Source organism: Epinephelus fuscoguttatus, linkage group LG24 (assembly GCF_011397635.1).
Source record: "Epinephelus fuscoguttatus linkage group LG24, E.fuscoguttatus.final_Chr_v1".
Classification (NCBI taxonomy): Eukaryota; Metazoa; Chordata; class Actinopteri; order Perciformes; family Serranidae; genus Epinephelus; species Epinephelus fuscoguttatus.
The window spans coordinates 21,941,525-21,964,403 of NC_064775.1; the positions used below are offsets into that span (position 1 = coordinate 21,941,525).

At 41.7% G+C, this 22,879-nt stretch overlaps 1 protein-coding gene across 2 annotated transcripts in view; it reads right to left on the bottom strand.

Annotated features, from left to right (window-relative positions):
• LOC125885007 (coiled-coil domain-containing protein 122) overlaps positions 1-22,879 on the bottom strand; it is a 52,262-nt gene that overhangs the window by 21,157 nt on the left and 8,226 nt on the right. The window contains exon 6 of one of the 2 annotated variants that reach the window (XM_049570366.1): positions 22,327-22,866. The exons of the other annotated variant lie outside the window; for it this stretch is intronic. Within the exon in view, the coding sequence (XP_049426323.1) occupies positions 22,770-22,866 (97 nt within the window). The 3' untranslated portion in view covers positions 22,327-22,769. Of the gene's footprint in view, positions 1-22,326; positions 22,867-22,879 lie in introns of those variants that run through there. 2 annotated transcript variants of the gene reach the window in all.

The following is a 22,879-nucleotide window of genomic DNA, read 5'->3' on the forward strand; positions in this document are numbered from 1 at the left end:
GTAAAAAGCCGTGCAATCCTGACCCAGGATCAGCTCAGATACTGGAAGCTTTGTGTCTATAAGCACTCGAAGGCATCATCTGGCCGACATCTGCCTGTCTGTTCTGACACATCTGCAAGAGAAGCTCACAAATCCTACTTTTTGTTTGCAGGGGCGGACAGTGGGTGTGCTCAGTGTGCAGATAATTGGACACAGCAAAGTTAAACAAACTCTGACTTTCCCTGAAAGCATATTTGTTCTGAGATCATCCTGGATGCTTCCACAGACACAACAAAGCTTCTTTTTCTTGCAGCAGAGCCATTTGGGGAGTAATTTGCTCTCCTGCACCATAAACAGCAATTTCACTGGAGCTGATCTGGGTCAGTCAGACACAGATATGCGAAGACTCTCTGAAGTGTATTCTTTTTCAGTGCCTCTGAAAGTCTATATCCTCCACGTCCTTGAACCCTCATTCAGTTGACGTCTGGTACATGGTGTTCAACACGCAAATCTAAACACGCACAGTCTGAGGTCAGCTTCTATCACTGCAGTGTTTCCTGCTTGCTTCCTATTTTTGAGACAGGAAGAGAAATCAGCCGCCTTCTCTTTCTTCCACGCACTGTCCATCACTTCTCACCTCACTCTCATTTCCACTTCCATTTTCTTTTTTAAAAGGTGGCAGCAGGAAGGCACGCAGTTTCTGCTTTTTTGTGGGCAGACAACCCAACCACTACAATCAGCATCATTATCCATTTCTATGCTGTTAACTAGGGCTGCCCCCAGTTAATCAACCAAACGTTTGTTGACCAGTGAGGTCCTCAGCAGGCAAGATTTCATTGGTCGCAGAAAAAACAAAAACAAAAAAAAAACAACAGAAAAAGCAAGTGTGAAACTCTGTTAGGAGCTGCGCCTTGTCAAAATAAACCAAAACCTATATGATTGGACCATGTGGGCATTTAATTTGAAAGGACAGACACAGAAAGAGGCCACGCTCAGCAGTCAGACAGGAGTCAGGTTACAAACCAAACACAGTCGACTGATATCTTTCCCTTTTCTGTAAATACTCAGTCTGATAAACACAGAAAAGTTTTTTATGGTAGTGCAGGGCTACCCAGAGCTTTACATCTGTCCCTCGGATGACAGGCCTACACACTTATAAACAGCGCCTGGAAGATCAGCTCTGCACTCAGGATTTCAGGTAAATAGGCTATATAATCCTTGTTAAGGTTGCTTAGCAACCTCAGACGCAAACTGCCGCCACACTCTTGAAAACTGGCACAGTTGCACCCAACGCCAGACCTCTTGTTTCCCAGGTAGTCCCACGTGGCATGTGTATGGCCCCTAATCTCCAGGGCTGGTACCTGCGGTTATTCCACAGGCTAGTTAATAACATGTCGGGCAGGAAATCCAAAGTGTGGGATCATTTTGAGAAGGTGAAGGACGAACCCAAGGTGATATGTAAACTCATCTTCATTGGTCGACTACAAACATGACGTATCATCTGAAACATGGAAGTAGCTACATGCCCATTAGCCCACAGCGTCAGTGTGTGACGTGCACTTGGAGATAAAATATAGGCCTATATTACAATCAATCAATCAATCAATTTTATTTATAAAGTCCAATATCACAAATCACAGTTTGCCTCACAGGGCTTTACAGCATACGACATCCCTCTGTCCTTATGACCCTCACATTAATGAAGGTTCATTAGTATGGTTTTGTATTTCTCTGTTAACAGTGTTACTGATACTATTCTTTCTCACACCTTCAACTCAAACCATTGTGTTGCCCCGCCCAAAGTATGTAATTTAATAATTAAATTATTATTGTAAACATGCGGGCGACTGGTCGACTAATGGCCCTAAATGACGACTGTTGGTCGACTAGGAAAATTCTTAGTCGGGGGGCAGCCCTACTATCAACACTGGCCTGCAAATGGCATCTTCATCTTCATTTTTGCTTCCTCCATATCTACTTTTGACACAGAGTCATTACACAGTAGCCCTGGCATTGTTGCAACAAAAATGGACGTCACTTCAAATATGGTGAAGGATTATGGATTGTTTTAAAATGCAGTTCAGTGTCATGTGAACAAAAAAATAAATAAATCAATGAAATAGTGAGAAAAGTCAAAACTTCTAAAGTCTGAGCTACTGTGTGAAATATTTCCCAAAAATGAATTCATAAATCATCTGTCAGTCATCCAAACTGCCTCCTCTTGTGCACACAGTCCAGTCTCTTTAAGGCACCGTCTGTCTCACACATGCACTTTAATCTTAAACCAGACTCAGACTTTTATCAGTTATTTACTGTCACACATGAAACAGTCTGGTGTCTGAGCTCTAAGTTAACCGTTGAGATAAGACGATCTACCTCCCAAAATTCAACGTGTTCCTTTAAATTCTCCCCTCCTTAAATCTGTAGTCCTCCCTCACGTTTTCAGTCCAGCTCCAGGCAGCAGCCAGCGACACGTGGAGCAACATCAGCAGGAAGAAAATGCAGGCAGAGGCAAGAAAAAGAGAGGAGCACAGTGTAGAGAGAGACATGCTATCTGAGGGGGACATTAAAAGCAAATTACTTCTGTTGAGACACAGCGCCCATCAACTTTGTCACGGTAGCATCTGGCACATTAGATGATGCAATTACTCTGAATGGGCAGTTTTGAAGATGTCAATGCATATGCAATCATATGCCAGAAAATGTAATCAATATTAGGCTTTTAATCCTCCCCTGCATGCTGTGTACAACCAAGGAGCGTTCATTTGAAACTGTTTATACAGCCTCCATCAGCTGACACTAATTTACTGTCATCAGTGTATGAACTGCAAACAGTTTGTGAGACAGACAGAAAATTTAAGTGATCAAGTTATGCAGATGAAAAGTGATGTATAAGTTTTGCTATATATAGTGAGTGCCTCTGCACAAATCTGAAGACAATCAGGCAATCTGTTCGGCTTAAGTATTTTCTCATCATACTATATTTAGTCTTTGGGCACATGAGATGACTTTTTACTTCGTTATATTTGGGAAAAAACTGTAGTCCATTATGTTATATGCTAACGTGTGTCCTCGCTTCCCTCAAATGCGCCTCTTGCTCGTGCCTTTGCTCCTCCCAGTGAGGATGCAGGACAGAGATGTGAACAAGAGTTAACACCTCAGCTCATCCAGAAGCTAATTTGCTCCCTGTCTTCTGAAGGTGCATTTAAGAGATTGGAAGATCTTTCATGATGGCGAAGGGGGAACGATTTCCAGGTCACTGGAGGGGTCGCAAGTTAACATATTGAGAAGCACCCTAAGGCTGCGGCTGAAAAGTCATTTTTGTCGAGAAAGGTTCCTTCCTGAGTGAATGAGCTGAAAGTGTCTAAGAAGCAGCCATGATTAGAGTTGATCAAAATCTCTACATGCTAAGGAAAGGTGCTTTATTGCTTCCTTTCTTATGTCCTTCAGCATAGGATACACTGGACCGAAGGAAATGAGGTAATGTTGTTCCACAACTTCTTGCGGCAGCAAAATTAAAAGGACGGGTGTGCAGGATTTAGTGGCATCTAGCATGGAGGTCGCAGATTGCAACCAACTGAATCTTCTCCTGTGCATCAAGGTTGTACGAGAACTATGATGGATGACAAAAAACACAACAACATGAAAACGCAAATGGCCCCATTAAGAGCCTGTGTTTGGTTTGTCCATTCTGGGCTACTAAAACAATATGGCAGACTCTGTGGGAGGGGATCCGCTCCCTATGTAGATATAAACAGCTCATTCTGAGGTAGCAAAAAAAAACGATTTCTGCCAAAAAGGGCCCCTAAACACTTGACCTTTACAGCATTATACCATTCCACCATTCACAAAAACAAACAACATGCCTATCTCATCATAAATTTAACAATTATTTTCATACAAGTGTACTAACTGACCTTTCGCTAAGCCCCGCCCCTTTGTGATGGTCCGACAAGCTGTCACAGTAAGCATGGAGCCCACGCTGTAACTAACTGCACTCCCTGAAGAAATATTATCATATTTTTGGAAAAATGAAAGAGTGATTCCAGAGAGCAGCAGACAGAGGGGTCTACAGTCTGTGTTTGAAGGATATATCCAGGATGTCAAACTGACTCAGCAGCAACAACAGGTTAAAAAGACAAAGATAGATAGAAGCTAAAGCCGAACTATAGGCTACAGATCACAGTGTAAAAGTGAACCACCACATCACTGCTGATCACCACAGAAGACAATGAATATAAAGGGAAACTTTGCTGATATTGAACCAGCTGTGTGGCATCACAGTGTGTGCAGATGAACAGTGTTTCTTCAGTGATCTTCATCTCCAGGGGAAATCAAACAACTTTCATCTGCACACACTGTGATGACACACAGCTGGTTGAATATCAGCAAAGTTTCCCTGCTTCCCTTCACTGGTTCCTGTACAGCAGGGTCGGTATTTTTTCACTGTTATAATCATTACAAAGCAAAAGCAGCATGTGTATACATTCAGTAGGCTATATCTTCAGTAGCTAGCTAGCTAACCCTACACTTTTCAGGGTCTGATTTTGGTTTTGGAACAGGGGAGAAACGTATATCTTTTTCCAACCTCTCCAGGTAACGAGTATCATTAATACACAACGTGCCCCAGGCACAACATTTAGCTCCACATCCACAAAACCAGCCTGAAAATGAAGGAAATCTGAAACGACTGTATTAGACTCAATGTTGTCAGACCCTGGTATGAGCCTTCCTGATGCTACATTATGATTGGCCAGTCTGCGTCCAGGGGCAGGACTTAGCGAAGGGTGGATTGGGATTCATGTGGCTAAGTATCAGTGGACAATGGGCTGACAGTGACCCACTTTTCAGACTGAAAGCCTTTCTTGTTTTTGTTTATGGAATTCCAACCTTGGTAATGAAGTAATTTTCAATTTTGTTTATTTGCCAGTGTTTATGATTCAAAATATCCTCCGGGAGATCAAAAGTATGTCTGATTGTGATTCTGATATAGCCTGCGTGAAACAACATTGTAGTTTCACCACGTCAAACCAACGTCAGTAACATGAATTACTTCCCCTGACCTCATGTCAAGGGAAAGTATTCAAAGACATACAATGTGATTTCTTTCACTATTCAACCGCTACCTAAATATAATATGATAAGAAAATTGGTGTATCTCTGAAGCTACAAGAAGCACAATCAAGTATTTGATATCTATGAACCGTAAAAATATTTAATAAAAATGTGTCCTCATTTAAAAAAACAATCCTGACTGTATAGGTAAAATTGTGATCATTCATGTGATCTAAAATGTTCCTCAAGTATGTCCACACCAGATTTCAAGACTTGAGACCAAGCAGAACATGTTGTGGAATTTGTCCTTATCATACTAAATATAGTATTTGGGCACCATTGGGTTAGATGTGTTCCCAGAGTTTACTGTCTATATTTTAAATCTTTTCTCCACTACAGCACTTGCTATTAGAAATGGTCACCTTTCATGATTTTAACAAGAGAAGAGAAGAGATTCATTTGTGAGCTTCTAAAAACTACAGCTACCATGAAACGTAACTAATTGCAGCAGGGTGGGTACTTGTGTCATTTCATCTATTAACCGTCACTCTATTCAATCCGCCACCACCCCTGCCCCTCCTCTCTTTAGCTGAGGGGTTTTTGGCTTTGAGAAGTACAGGGTGTTCTAGTACAGTCTGTACATAGAGTATACAGCTGACTTGCACGTACACATGCATCAGCATGTATATCCACCCAGCTCATATGCAGATAGGCACAGAAAGACAGATGTTTCCATTCACTGCATTGTTTTTAGTGGTTCCATCCATGTGGCCGTACAGTACACTGTGTCCTCATGACAGGTGCAGAGCAGCATTAAATATGAGTGACCTGCAGTCAAATGGGATATGAATATATGGTAATGTAGTGTATGCTGAGTTGTTAAATACTGATGAATCTGTTCTTCATGACCAAACTTATGCCTCCACTTTGGGAGGGAAAATGCAGTTGTTTCTTATTATATAACAGAACATAATGTTTTGCCCTCTGGACATATTGTTCACCCAATTTTTTTTCATAAGTCAGAGTTAAGATAAGTTTTGAAATATTCGTTATAAGCTGCCAGTTGGCATTGGCATTCAAAACTAGAGCTGTAAGATCAAAATATGCGGGTGAAAGATGTGAATTCCTCAAAGGTATACTGTGCCGGATTTTCCTAAAAATACTAATACAGAAGTAGGGCTGAATACTGCTTAAAACATAACGATACCAGAACCCATACAGTACTTCATTTGGTGCCCATCATGTGAATGGAAGCATTCCGTTTTTTAAAATCCCAACAGACGCTACAGATGTGTAATATAGCCATACTTTGACCATTTCAGTGGCATCACAGCACACTGGACTGCCAGTTCCATCAAACACACTGCACACGGCTTCACTGCACCAAAGACTGTATGGGTTGCTGCTGTTAGCCCTATACAGACGTAATCCCTCTCAATCATCACTTGACCCACTCTCAGTGTGTGGCGCTGTATTTCTCTGCAGAAGCTGTGACCTGTGTCTGTATTTTCTTATTTTTACTCTTATTTTCTGGGCTTGGGAAGTTTCTGTGCATATACACCACTGCGCTCAGGTGAAGTCAGAGCTTTATAAAAAGGTAGCAACCAGCTGACAGACAATAAAAGGCCTTGGGTTAATAAATGAAGGGACTCTGTTCACTGAAGCGTTGTTAGAGTGCTTTTAGTTTGAAACGGAGACAGGAAAGGTTAAATAAAACAGAACTATGTTTCTCTATATCTGTGAGTGACCTAGAGCAGTGGTTCCCAACTGGTCCTGCCACGGGGTCCAGATTTCTCCTTAGTCATTAGTTCAAGGTCCACACAGTTTAATATATTCAGTGTCGTACTTGCATTTGGCCATGTCGTCCATCTAGTTTGCTGTCTCTGTCAAGTAGCTGTCCGTTATTCATTCACTTTATAGCAGGAAACGGCACTTAAAAATAAAAGCTGTGTGCCGGAAATTCACTGTACTTAAAAATAAAGTGTATTTTTTACAAACATGACGTGTTTGTGAGTCAGAAAAGTTAGTACAAATTATATTAGAGACAGCGTTCAGTGAACATTTCCTCAAGTTTAAATGGATATTTTCTTTAAAGGAAAAGTGTATTTACAGGCTGAGACTTTGGATGCTATTGCTACCAAGACTGTGATATTAGCTTTAAGGTACTATTTGAGAAAAAACTGCACAAAACACTAAATGTAAGCCGTACTTTAAATAATGATTAAGTTGTAATGACAGCAAATGCTTAACATCAAACCTACTGTAGCTCTGTGTAAATATCACAAAACTCCAAAGCGGCATGGTTTTAATTTACCCAAGTACTCATTTCTTTAAAAATAGATTGAATATTTAGATCTATTAGCACTAAATTATACTTAATTATACCTCCAGAACTCTAACACCTTGAGATAATGCGTCCTTAATTACAGTACATCAGTGGTCAAACAGTTTCTCATCATTAACACATTGTGCTTTCACTTGGCACAATCGATTTAAAGTCTTAAAAAAACACTAATCCAGACTAATTCATATCTCCTCTCTCCTAAAAATGTTCCCTAACAAGATCTAATTTCTCTCCTTCATCCAATACTGTATTTGTAACTTAAGAAATGTGGGAATTGAAGCTTAGTACAACTCACACCAACTCAGACTTTACACAAAGAAACACACACACACGCACACTACCACAGTGGAAGCTTTGAGAGCAAACAAAAGCAGAGGAGGGGTCAGTGTTTCAGCTGCAGTCACGATACAGCCGAGCGTGGGCACAATGTGTAAAATACTGGAGATGTCTAGTGCTTCCAAGAAGGAAAAATGCTGCCTTTTCAGGTTTAACCTGCTCTGTATTGTCTGTTTTGTAAGTGTGTGTGATTTGTCATTTTCACAGTGACAAAGTGACAAAGCTAACGTGACATTAGCTGCTGTCATGGCTCACAAAGACGCCTGGAATAAGAAGAGAAAGACGTGACAGTGGAGCTTGTAATGTGACATGTTTTGAGGGATTATTTTCCGAGGGCTCCCTGTAGGCGTCAAGTGACTGACATGCTGGTATGAAACACCTCAGGATTATGAAATAATGACAAAATTGAGAGCCGAAATGAGCTTTAATATTTCTACTTTAGTTTGGCCTCTTCATGCAAACCAAATGGTTTCTGAGGCCTGCAGCCGCTCAGACCACGGACGCTCTCTTTAAAAAAAAAAACACCAGCAGGAAAAAGGCAAATATTGGTGTCTAAACACCCACACACACCTGGTGTACAGTACCGAGTGGTAAACAAGCAGCCTCTTCACAAGCAGGAGTTGAAAAAGGCTGCTGGGTTTGTTTGCATGATGTGTTTATCTCAGTCTGGAACCCTTTTTAAAGAGCCATAGGAGAAGTACAGCTGTAAAGAGTGGCTGCTTCTTTGTCATTATTTTTGCAGCCTGTAGCCAGAGGGATGTTGTAAATGTCCTATATTTAACTGACGTTTCTGGTGTTTGAAAAAGAAGGTGCGGGGGAGCCTCTTGATGTCAAAATACAGACAGAGAAAACATCACTTTTTAGGATATTCACGGAGGATATTATAGACAATACACTGTATAAAAATAAAGGATGTAGCCACCATAACGTCACCCATTGGTTTGTGGACTTGAGTTTGGTATTTTGGCCATTGCCATCTTGGATTTTTGGGGTCAGAGGTGATAAGAAATTATGATAGCCTGTTTGGATGAGAGGGTGGGGCTAATTCAAATGCTAGCCGCTAACTTGGTTAGCATGGTGCCTTTTTATAGTCTATGGTTAATTGTGATAATGTTAAAGGGAAATTTCGGTTTATTTCAACCTGTCTCCTATCATCCTAAATTTGATTTCAGGCACGGTATGAGATCGCTGCTTGTTCTCGCGATATTTCGGCCGTGCTTTGGAAAGCAGAGCTAAATGGTAAACAAACATGGCAGCACACCAGTAAGGTAAGACAACACGTTTACATGTCGTTTTCTATATGTTCTCTGACATTTATCCTAACGATATGAGGCGGTCTTTGTGGAAAAAAAAGCTTGCTTAGTGGACTAACTTTGCACTTGAAGGTTGCCCGTTCACTTATGTTTTAACAGGTCTGACGGTACTATGCACCCCGGCTGTATCTACGCTAACGGCTAACATGCTAACTATTATTTTTATGTCACTAGTGACTTGAAACAAATTTAGGACGATAGGAGACAGGTTGAAATAAACCGAAAAAACTGAACATACAACTCCTTAGAGGGGCCTTTCAGTACAACCAAACCCTGAACAAGACTTTTTAGGCAACCAAACAATGTATTACAAATGTTAGAATTTACTGTCATGAACTGAAACTGACTGAAATAACAACAGCTAGGGCAACACCTACACTCCCTGAATCTGGGGTTACGGCATGGTTACACTGTCTAACCAACGATGTCTCTGTGGTAGCCGCTTGTCACTACACAGGACCCAGCTGTTAATCAAATCATGCCCTTACGCATACCCCGTGGCCACCGGGTTGAGGGGCCTTACATGCCATTTACATTGGCGCCCCTGCAGCTTTTTTTGCAGTGATATTAGAATTAACAATATAGTAACCTGTTTTACCTGCAGTTGCTCATGTTACCTGTTTGTTTACATTATACAAAGCCACGTTCTGAGTTCTCTGCTGTGCCCTCCAGTGGAATCCTCCAGTAACTGTGTGAACAACTGACCATTCACTAAGTTCCGCCCCCAGACGCAGACCAGCCACTCATAAAGTAGCTCAGACCAGGGTCCAACAACAACACAGCTGTGCTCCTCTGACTCTAATGCAGTAATTTGAGACTTCCTTCACTTTCAGGCTGGTTTTGTGGATTTGGAGCTAAATGTTGTGCATGGGGCACGTCGTATCTTAAAGGGCCAGTGTGTAAAATGGGTTGAAAACAGTGACATCAGCGGTCAAATTCTAGATTGCAGGGCTCACTCGCTCACCCCTACCGTCGGGTAAATGACGGTGGCCTCGTAGGGACAAAAAGCCTTGCGCAGACACGAGTTTTTCAGGAGTAGGTCTATCTAGCGACGAGGTGAATGTTTATTTAGAAATCTAAACCATGTTACGATATTGTAATGAATCCCTCACGAGCAGGAGACCAGAGGAGCGTTCGGGAAAAAGGCCCGTTTATTTGAGCACTCCAGAAACTCCGGTAACACTCCAGGGGGTAAAAGACTCCGTCCCAAACTCTGACTTCTTCTAGCGTAACACACACACTTCATACACACATACTTGTTTACCATAATGAGTGGGGACCCCTCCCCTCTCTGCTCAATCTCCAGCCCGCACACTGACTGACAGCGTAGCCAGTAAACAGAGCTCAGCTGTTTATTTAGCCTAGCAATATCTCCGGACTATAGTAGCTGCAATGGACGACTTTGAACGCGAGAGTTTCTTGTAGCAGACACAGACCCAGAGCCATACCTGTTTGAGCCGGAGCATACAGATGAGGAACTTCATGTGTTGGATGCTGAGCGGGCGAGAAGAGAGGCTGAATGCACAGAATGGGATTCGGTGCTACTGCTACCATCGTTGGGGAGATATATCATCAGGAGGAAAAGTGCCGCAGAGAGTGCATCACAAGGAGTGAAGTTGCGTCTTCTTTTCCTCGCAGATGACGGTTCGGGTTCATTCTCTCCTGTTGCGTGGTAAGTGTGGTCCATTCGCAAACTTTATAACTAAAAAAACGTTTCACTACTCTCTGTCGACGAACTACTAACACTCTCTGCTGTTTCCTCCTCCTTCTTCCTTCCTTCCGCTGTCTTCGTTGGTTTATTTATACACGTGAAACGCGTTCTCTGGCTGGCTGGATTGTCCGCTCGGGCTGCCTTACATACATGGCGGTGCAAGATGGCGACCTCTCTAAAGCAAGGCCCTTGCTATATGTATATATATAAAAGCATAATTATAAGGCTACGAAAACCAAACGAATTTTATTTTATAGCGATTATACACTTATAAACATATTAATGGGCAGAATATTCAGATTAAGATTCAGATTGACAATAAACCATGCCAAATATTACACACTGGCCCTTTAATGATACTTGTTACCTGGAGAGGTTGGAAAAAGATAGACGTTTCTTCCCTGTTCCCAAACCAAAATCAAACCCTGAAAAGTGTAGGGTTAGCTAGCTAGCTACTGAAGATATAGCCTACTGAATGTATACACATGCTGTTTTTGCTTTGTAATGATTATAACAGGAACCAGTGAAAGGAACTAGGGAAACTTTACTGATATTCAACCAGCTGTGTGGCATCACATTGTGTGCAGATGAATGTTGTTTGACTTTCCCCAGAGATCCCTGCCTGTCCGGCAGTGGAGGTACTACTGGCAGGGGCATGGGGGCGAAGCCAAACACCGTTCATTTGCACACACTGCGATGCCACACAGCTGGTTCAATATCGTCTTGTATTGTCTATTGCTCTGCACACATAATTTGGTGGTAAAATGTGACGCTAAAATGGGGCTCAGAGATTGATAAAAAGCATAGATGTTTTATTGACCAAATACAAACTTCTGACAATGAGTCGAAGTTCTTTGTTGCAAGTAGCAACTATTCCAAGGAGAGCTTTAGCAACACTGCGAGGGCGACTCAGTGATAATGTAGCCGGCCACGCTGTTGCTTTGTCACCAGTAGTCTGAAGCGTAAGTCTACAGCCATGCTAGCAGCTCTGTAAAGCTGTACTTATGCACAGCAGTGCTTTAAGCTAAACACTAACATGCTGATGTTTAGCAGCTATAATGCTTATAATGAAAACATGCTAACATTTGCTAATCAGCACTAAACACAATAAAGCTGAGGCTGGCAGGTGTGTCACATCTGGATACCAAAGAATAACAAGGTTCATTCTGCTGGAGCTTCCTTCTCGTTCCAACCATCCTCAGCTTTTTTTTGTTCACAGGAACATTTTTGGAACAGAGCGGGGCGGGTAAAGGGGAGGAAGTTGTTCATGCTTTTCATTGGCGATGTTCAATGCCCTGTGAAAAAAAATTCACTGCAGAGTGATAAAACCGCAGCTGTGGTTTCTGTGTCCCTGTGTGAGCGGGAATAAATAGGGAACAGTATGTACAGGACAGTGCACAGCTTTTCCATCTCTGTATGTGAGAGGGAAAAAAATGCGCTTGGGGGAGAGACACTTGAGTTTTGCTTCCTTCCCACCAATGCTTCCTTCTCAGTTTCATTCATAATTTACTGTCTCGCTGTTCTGTCTGCAATTAGGATACAGAGAGGAAACAAGCCCCCTCCTCTTGCTGGCACGCACGCTTGTTCTTATGACGTAATGCATGACCCGGGACTCCCTGCTGCTCCCACTAACTGCCCTACTTTCTAGCTGCGGAGGAACAGCCGTCTCATCTTTTGTGCCGCAGTTTCAAAGGAGGCAGCTTTTTAATGTCCTGCCTGCATCTGGCATGTAAAGCACCAAGTGTCCTAGATTGCAATGTTTATTTACCATGCTATTTATAAGTAGTGTGCCAAAGGTGTGTTACGATGAAATGATAAGGGCTCGCTGACATTGCCTCTACGACCTCGGATCAAGATACATACAGTGGGCTAATGTTAATGCATGTCCTCAAATTAAGGGCAGTTTTGAGAGCGCACTGTGGATAAGCTGTTTTTAATCTGGATCACCATGTATTCGGATCACAAACAAGAGAGATTAGCTGCATAATAACCAGTGCTGTGGAGTATGCTCCACATTAGCAGTTTCCTTTCTATTTGACACAATAATCAAAGAGACAGAGATGTTCACTTCGCTGTATGGAGGACAGGTGTAAAACATATCTAATGCACAGAGTCAGGAGTCTCCTTTTACACTCCTGCTGCAGTGTGCTGAACATGCACAAGCACCACAAGTAACTGGGTATATTTACAAAAGCACAAATGTTTCTGAGTTCCTTGAAGTTTACTTGGGCATTTAAACTTTATACTGAATTATGGTCTGTATTACCTTTCAGGAAAATATTGTAATTTTTACTACACTACATCTATTTTTCAGCTGGTTCATTTGCAAATGAAGATGATGAATCTATATTTAGCACATAAAATACAATGCATTGTTATGGGGCTGGGAATACTAATTATTTAGTCAATTAATAGATTTATGGTTTGGTCTATAAAAAGTAAGAAAAAAAACAGAAATATAATTATAACTGTGCAGAGTTCAAGGTGACGACTTTAAATATCTTGTTTTGTCCAACCAACAGCCTAAAATTCAAAGATTATTATTGCTATCAGTTAGGGTTGAGGCAAGTCCTCAAATGAAACGAGTAGCCTGTACAGGTAATGTACTTTTTACGAGTACAAGTATCGTCCAAGTGAAATGTGTCAACATGAGTACCCCTGATGAAGGAAATCCTCCTCTGGGTAGCTGTGTTCAATCTGACTCTTGTCATCAAAAATGATCTGAACCTTAATCCTAAGATTGTTCAAAAAATAGTTTTCTAATAAATGTAACAACTTCTGATCAAACCATATCAATATCAGGTTTAAAATAACTTCTGGTTCTGTCCCACCAACTTCAAGTTAAAGCCACACCCAAGGACACAATGACACATATAATTTAGTTGGATGAGCAGATACAAATACAGATAATGGTGTACTTGTTCATCCCTAACTGACCTTTCGCTAAGCCCCGCCCCTTTGTGATGGTCCAACAAGCTGTCACAGTAAGCATGGAGCCCACGCTGTAACTAACTGCACTCCCTGAAGAAATATTATCATATTTTTGGAAAAATGAAAGAGTGATTCCAGAGAGAAGCAGACAGAGGGGTCTACAGTGTGTGTTTGAAGGATATATCCAGGATGTCAAACTGACTCAGCAGCAACAACAGGTTAAAAAGACAAAGATAGTTAGAAGCTAAAGCCGAACTATAGGCTACAGATCACAGTGTAAAAGTGAACCACCACATCACTGCTGATCGCCACACAAGACAATGAATACAAAGGGAAACTTTACTGATACTGAACCAGCTGTGTGGCATCACAGTGTGTGCAGATGAACGGTGTTTCTTCAGTGATCTTCATCACCAGACGGGCAGGGATCTCCAGGGGAAATCAAACAACGTTCATCTGCACACACTGTGATGACACACAGCTGGTTGAATATCAGCAAAGTTTCCCTGCTTCCCTTCACTGGTTCCTGTACAGCAGGGTCGGCCTTTGTTTCACTGTTATAATCATTACGAAGCAAAAGCAGCATGTGTATACATTCAGTAGGCTATATCTTCAGTAGCTAGCTAGCTAACCCTACACTTTTCAGGGTCTGATGTTGGTTTGGGAACAGGGAAGAAATGTATATCTTTTTCCAACCTCTCCAGGTAACGAGTATCATTAATACACGACGTGCCCCAGGCACAACATTTAGCTCCAAATCCACAACACCAGCCTGAAAGCGAAGTAAATCTGAAACCATTGCATTTGAGTCAATGGAGCACAGCTGTGTTGTTGTCAGATCCTGGTCTGAGCCGGCCCAATGCTACGTTATGATTGGCCAGTCTGCCTCCGGGGGTGGGACTTAGCGAAGGGTCAACTGTTATATATACAATAATATTAAAAGCTGTGAATTTTGCTTAAAAAAGTACTTACATGATAGTTGATTCATCTTCTACCGATTAACTAATCGATTAATCAACTTATGGTTTCAGCTCTACATTGAACCACCCAACAATATATACAATGAATAAATCAGCCATACTGCAGCCAGTTACATCATTAACAATCTGCTTCCATAATAATGCATCAGTAATAATACTCTAGTAGTATAATTTATAATAATGTAACGCTAACAAGACCCCATCTTGCTTCCATACCAGAGTGAGTGCTTTTACTTGTATAGTACATTTTGAAGATAACACTTAGATGTTGTGTTTTGACGCGGTATTTTTACCTGTAACAGAGTATTTTTCAAATCGTGGTATTGCTTCTGTTACTTCAGTAAAAGATGTGAATATTCCTCCATCACCAGGATTAGTGCTGGAGGATTAAAATGGCAAAACGCTGAGCAGCAGTTACAAGAGTGACTCACTGCTGGGTGGGTGGGTGTGAAGCAGACTCCGCACGCCTCCAGATGTACATCTATCATATACAGTATACTGTATAATACACACATATATATAGTTGTGTGTGCAAGTGGAGTCATGATTCATTTGAGTCTAAATAAATGTGCAGCCAAGTGGTCATGTGTCTATAAGCAAACACGCCACCCACGTTTTACATGACGTAAGCTGGCTTTAGGACAGAGATGTGCTGAATGTGTCTGTACATGCATTTTTAAAAAGTCCTGTGATCTGTCATGAAAACCAGGACATTAAGGTGTGTGTATGAGTGTTTTTGTTTGCGTTGCTCAGGTACATAGCAGGGTGGGGCTCCGTTACGTGTGTGTGTGTGTGTGTGTGTGTGTTAAAGGTTTCGTTTATGAAATCTATTATTAGCCTGGACTATTTCCTGGAGTAGAGCGAGACCTTTTAGACACAACACGCTCTTAAGTTCTCTCCTCTTACATTACCAACGCAAAGTCACACTGACACTGCAGACCATTTCGTGCCAAAATTCCTCAGATGCCCAACCACACCTTATTACAGTTAAAAGGGCACAGCTATTAACCGCTGGAAAACAAATGCCCTTGTGCCCCACCCAGTGGGCTTGTTTCAAGTTGAAAAAATTGGGAGAAAATTTTAGTCATCAGCGCTGACTAATGCTGACAATTATTAGTGTATATCAGAGGAGATTAAAGCAACGTGAAAATAAGGCAGGATGTCCAAAGTTGGTCACGAAGTCAGCAGGTTTTGCTGGTAAACTCGTAGGCTGGTGTTGTTTAGTCTAAGAAGAACCAATGGGAGCAATTAGAGTCCGGCAGAGTCGCAGTGGTTTCCCCTGCGTGCTCAGCTCTGCCTCCTGAGGGATATCCCCTCCTCACCTCTTCTTCATTTGGTTATCCACACACAAACCACACACACATTTTCCCTGCACAAACACAGACGAGGGACCTGTTTCATGAGTCAGGATTAGTCAGCTGCGTGAGACAGCATAGAGTTGTCTGGATAACTTTACAGAGACAGTCATTACTTGCACAAACACAAGACGGTAAATAAACTCTCTCAGGTCTCTGGAGGTAAAGCCATACTCAAGTTGACTGTGCTGTTGCCTGAGGGGGTCGATGAAGCTCTAAGCTTCTTAAAGCCGCAGGAAAACAATTACCGGTAGCATTGTAGTGTAGGTTTCTCTGGGGCTTGTTCAGCCTGAGAGTGAGTTCATCTTTCTGAGATCAAGAGAGGAAGGTGGACAAACAGTTGGGGCGTAATCCTATCGTTTTTGTTGTTCCCGGGAAGCTCATCCCACCTATTCTCAGGTGTGACTCAGCTGCTGATGTCACAGAGGAAAACTTTACTCATTGTGTTTGTGCACACAACCGCCCAGCTGATTGTGGACAAACACACACACGTAGAGAGGCAGTTAAGATAAAGTGCCGCCCGCCACTCACCACCTGCTGGGTGGGAGTCAGTTGTGAATGACTGAAATCAGTGAGTGTCTGGTTTGATAAGGGCTGGAAAATGATTAGTGGTTAAACTGAAAATTAATCAGCAACCCATTCATCATTTACATAATTTTTCAAGCTTTAGTTTGTCTCTTGTAACAGCAGATTAGATTTCTTAGGTTCATTTTTATGACGCTGTATTGGGGCCATAAAAAAAAAAAAAACCGTGCTGGGGGAGGTGGGTAATATTCAAAGAAAAAAAATTCTGAGATTAACGTCTTTCACTCAACTAGGCACTGACGTCCTCAGCTGACAATACTGTCTTTCAGAGGGCTGAGTTTTTACTGGCATCATATAAAACTACAAAACAACCATTGCCAGCCATGTCATGATAGCTTGTCAGGAAGGGGGCTAAATAACTCTCTGAAGTTAGGCTACATGTTGGGGAAGGAAAAACAGTCATTGTCATTTTCACAGGGGTCCCTTGAACCCTCATATCAAGATATCTGAATGAAAATGGGTTCTGTGGGTACCTAAGAGTCTCCCCTTTACAGACATGCCAACCTTATGCAAGTCCCATACAGCTTTTTGTAAAAAATGTGCATGCAGTAAAAATGTATTATTCTTGCCAACTGTATTTGAATATTTATGCACTCCCTAAACAGTCTTGGAAATGCATAAATTAGGTAAAAATACAAAGCTGAGACTCGTGTGGATTCAGTGAGCCCAATGTTATTCACGTGTGGTGATTACAGCCCCCATAGTAGCCATTTCATCATAGTGAGACCATGTCCTTTTGTGGCCATATAAATCTTAAAAGACACAAACAAGAGACCTCAAGCGTTCAGAGGATGTATGACTTCCACAGGTATATTTCCATAAGGCAGTTTCTCAGCAGTTTCCAGAACAGAAGTGAAAATGTAATTTTTACAGAAATCTCCACATGCCAAAATTCTTTGATATCAAATTGCAGCATGGATTTTTATATCATGTTCCTTAAGGTCTTGGGGTCTTAATGTGGTATTTTGAAGTTTGTGTACAGTTACTACAGTAATTAGTTTCTAGTTCCTAAAATGTTGAGGCAGAGGGTACTTGCTGTAGCTCAGGTTGAGGGTGAGAGGCTGCCAGCAAATAGTTTAGGAAACAGAGATCTGTGTGGGTACATGAGACCCTAAAAATGATGGTGGATCACGGGGGAGTACCACCAGTTGGTCCAGGAGCTTTGCCTCCATGTTGGCTGCTTCCAGGCATATTTCAGGATGACTCGGGGGCAGTTTGACAACCTGCTGTCTATTGTCGGGCCGAAAAGCTCTGGGTATCCAGCAACTGCTACCACTGGCTTCTCCAACTTGTTATCGTGACCACCACAGAAGGCCCGCCTCTCAAATCATCCGATTGGATGAATAGGAAAAAACAGATACGTTGTGTGAATCACAAAGTAATCTGCATGTAAAAAGATCAGTGTTTATCTCAGGACGCTGAGTTTAAATAACCTGCTTCTTGTAATAGTCCCCAGATCTACTTTGCTGTGAGAGAGCAGACACCTAGCTTGTTTGAAGTTAAATGTCAGGCAGTGGAGCTACAGTGACAGGTACACATCTGTAAGGAATGTGATCAGTCTAATGCAGATGAGTGACAGCACTTAAAGAAGACTGTCATTAGAGGAGGATTATCTTTATGCTGACTTGCTATGTAAGTGGCTGTCACAGCAGTCAAGAGATAATGCCCCAGTTTGCACCTGTGCATATACAAACACTTACACACGGACTGTGCAGGTGAGATAAAATCACTAAAGTGCCAACAGATAGGTGCACATGAAAGCATACATACATTTTGGAGACCAAATGCATGCAGTTTAGATAATTCACACACCCACACAGCCAGTAAAATAAACATACTCCCACAGTGCATCAGCTATGTCTTTACACCTCGACCGCTATGTTGGCTGCTCCGCCAAACTCTGCAGTAAACACAACTAAACCTGTAAGAGTTCAGGAATTTATTACACACAACCCAACACTCAAGGTATGCACATAACGATTTCTCATACACACCAGGTCAGCTGCCTCCACGCAACACTCGCGGGCAGCAAGCCATATGAGGTGCAAGCAACCATAAATGTGCCAGTTTTTACACAGTCAATCATGCACAAAGCAAACGGGAGGTATGCAGAGCTGCGACTGTGCCAAACAAAATCCAGCAGAGACCGGAATATGAAATGACAGGTTGTCATTCTGCGTCTATAACAAAGGTAATGATTTAGAGCGTGACACTGAAAGTTATGTAATCATTTATATAGATGTATGAAAGGGGGGAGAGAATTGCATCAGGTGCATCTGATGTACTGCTGTTTACTTAGTGAATTTCAGGAGAATGGAGAAGCAAGTGGTTTTCTGCTGGGAGTAATGGTGCTGGCTGTGAAAATGACAACTGCGTCGTTCTAAAACTAGCAGTGATAGTTGTTGTACATGGCTTTGCTCCTGGAGTAAGACAGGCCCCTCTCTGTGATTTTGGTGAGGTAGGGAGAGATGTTCCTTTCATGTTTTATTGCTAAGTGCGACACTTTTTTGTAAAATAGCAACATTTTGTATAAGTTCTTCTGGATGGATAACTATAACAGATCTGTACTGTGATAGTAGATTTTATTTGTTGAGTTTGGGACAGAAGACAAAGCTCTTTGTTTTCAGTATAGTTTAACTGTTCTGAGCTAATGTAATCAAAATATACTCTCTCCTCACCTTCGAACACTTTCTTTCTGGACCTGATATTGTGGGTTAGGCACAATGAATAAACGCTGCACTGCATCCACTCAAGATAACAATGTTGCACAGAGAAATAAATGAGCTCAGCCATCCTGCAGAGAGCTTCTCAGTCGAGGTGAGAGCTTGCCAAGCATGTTTTATTGGCATGCTCGTCTATCAAAAGGTGAACACAAGGTGAAAGGGATGTTTGCGTAGGAAGGCAGGCAAGTTTTGAAAGAATAAACTACAATTACTAACAATGAACTGTGATTGTAGTGTGACTCCAGATCCACAGGCCACAGTTTTTGTTCTCTTGAAGTTGTAAACCTCATTAAAGTTGATGCTGTTATGTCTTTCACAGGAAAAAAACAAACTCAAGTTCATCAGTTTATTTTGTTTGTAAATCCCTAAACTCCCCCTCTGTGTTCTCTATGTTCAGCAGCCAAGTGTATTTTGAATTGACGGCTGATGCCAAAGTGAAGTAGACAAATGTGTCACAGCCAAATAAATAAAACCAGCATGTGGTTGAGGGCTGGTGTTAAATTCATTCCCTAATTAGTTCGGCTTGATTATCTTAGACGGGGATGATATGAATGGCATTTATTTCAAGAGTTTGTTACGCAGGAATTCAATGCGAGGAACTGCTGCTCTGAGTGGAAACCTCGTTTTATGGTTCAACACAGTGCGTTTGACAATATATAACTTGTATTACTGTGGTCAGAATAAATAAGAGTTTAATTTTAACAGCTTTTTGCTATGAGAATAAAAATATTTTTTATGTGACAAGAATAAAGTGACGAGACAGAATTGAAGTTAAAAAGGAATATCATGTATTTTTAGATCACACTGTTTGGACTGTGTTTGTTCTATACGATATGTATCACAGTACAGAGGTCATGGTCAAATAAACTGTAATACGAAATAAGAAATACACATTCCTACAAACCATGAATGAGTTATATTTGCATGTTTCATGCGCATCATTTCAACGTTCTTTAGTGACGTAGTATGAGCTAATTTCTGTCTTCAGGAGGCTAAGGGGGTGGTGGATTGTGTGTCAACCTGCTAAGCTGTAGACTATAGCAGACCACTGTTCAAGACCGACAAAACACAAAACAGGTTGTGTTTTGGCAAGTCACTGCTGTGTTTCCATCTGCTTTTTAGGCCTCAATGTAGGTGTTTTGTAGCGTCCTGTCGCTCGTCTTGCATCTGCTTTTTAGGCTCCAAATGTGGATGTTTTGTAGCACCTCATGAGTGTTCTTCTATCAGCTTCAAAAGCTCCAGTCGTTGGTGTTTTTAGTGGTCCTCGGATTCTGTCGCCTTTTTAGGCTCCAAACGTAGGTGTTTTGTAGCAACTGCTTGTTTTTTTTCCACCTGCTTTTTAGGCTCCAGTAGTGGATGTTTTGTAGTGCCCTGTCATTGTTTTTTTCTACAGGCTTTTATAGCTCCAGTCAGGGGTGTTTTTTGGAACCCCTCAGTGTCTCCCTACCGGCTTTTTAGGTTTCAAACGTGGATGTTTTTAGGGACTTCTCAGTGTCTTCCTATCAGTCAGTTTAGGCTCCAAACATGGGTGTTTTGTAGCGACCTGTCAGTCTTTTTCCATCTGCTTTTTTGGCTCCAATTGTGGGTGTTTTGTTGTGACCCATCAGCAGGGATAGTGCCACAAAAAGCACCATTCTTGCCGACAACATCACTGCTTTTCCTGCAAGGATTGTGCCCCAAAGCCAGGTATTTTAGCCAAAACACAATCTTTTCCTAACCAGTGTGGTTTTGTGCCTAAACCTAACCATGCCTTAACCGCAGCATTGTTGAAACATTACAAATCAGCAGGAGTTTTTCTGCTGTGCTCATAGACTTCTGAGAGGTTTGGTGGTGAGCAAGGAGATGTATTGCAATTTGTTTTAAATCTTATTTTAGAAAAACTGTCATAGTACAAAGAGTACATCGTACAATACACTATTAAATGTGTAAAATCTGAGTAAAAAAAGTTCACTTTCTTATGCAATTGCAACAGCGAGATCTGCATTTGTATTTATCACAGCCCCTTTAACACGCTAGCAATTTGTTGTTGAGGGGTGAGTCAAATGGCTGAACACACTTAAGTGTAAACTGTTAATTAAAAATCAATGGTGTTTTTTAGAATCGATACAATAACACAAAACATAATATCGTAATATTCAAGTGTATCGATTTTATCTTACATCCCTACTTGACTGTGCATTTGAAAAGGATGTTAAGGGCAGTATGCTGCACATGTGCTCCGTGACTTTATGTGTGCAATATTGTGTGTGTTTTGACAGTTTGAGTGGAGGGGGCCGGGGGCTGAGCTACGCCAGCAGGACAGAGCAGAGGGCTGTCAGGCTGAGAACATGCTAATAAGGTCATATAGACAGAGCAGTACTGCGGTAAAGCAGGCAGCCAGACTGGCTGGAGAGACTCCCCAAGCGCACCTCTGAGGAAATGGCCCACTAAACTACAATTTGTGGTTGAGTGGGTAATGAAAACACTCCTAACTTTTGGGTAATTCATCACATGTTGTCCTTTACCTCCCACACATTAAACCACACTCAGTGACTGTACATTAAAGCTGTAGGTACTAATAGGTTACTGCACAGTTTTTTGCTCGATACCTGTAAGTTTTCCATAAATACTTCATGGAATATTATTTTTAAATGTCAAAAAGTTGAATGCATTTGTCTTGAAATTGGTTATTTGGTTATTTACACACACATCATCTCTGCAGATGATGGATAAGAAAAATCTGCACAAAAGTACCCACGCAACGTAACCTTATTCTTGATTCAACATGAACAACTTTCTGAAAAGGCAGTTTCATTGTTTAATTAGTTTTGAGTTATGGCTGAAGGGGCACAGTCACGCCCTTGTTAGCCGGCAGTGGGACTGTCACCTCACACATCATCAAGCGGGCCACTGAAGCGAAAGCTGGAACAGCGTGTACCAAAACAACACCATCACATCGACAGTTAGAGTAGACACTTGGCTTCTGTTCTGCATGGGCCACTGTTGTGGACACTGACTGGACAAACCGATTAACTGTCACCACCTGACCTAAAATCCCATCCCACGCACTGCTGATGTTGCCCCCATTTTATTCCCCCGAACAGCTGCAGGAAAGTGTGCGCTGTCCTGTTCTTAAAGGAAGTCAAAGAATGCGATGACAGCCAAATATTTTAATACTTCTGCTGTTTTCTCTCAGACAGAACTCATGCATTTAAAGGAAAAAAGTCTACAATAACTGTTATGTTAATATCAAACTACTGTATGACCATCTAGGTGAGGGCTTTGTGATGAAGTGAAACAGATCAAGTTAAACATTTAGTTGACTGCTGCCCCCAGCTGTTCAACTGTGGTAACAACAACACTTCTTTCTCAAACAAACAGACCTATAATAACTACAGGCTCACATTCAATCTGATAACAAAACAATCCTGTATCATAAACAATGTTTGTCCAGTTAAGACAAGCCTGACACTGCAGTTTATTGACCGCTGACCGATGAGTCCTTAAATGACTGCAGCTGCTCTTTGAGCTCAGCTAGCTCTCTCTCCATTGTGTAGACATCTTCGGAAATTTGCCTGAGTGAAGCAG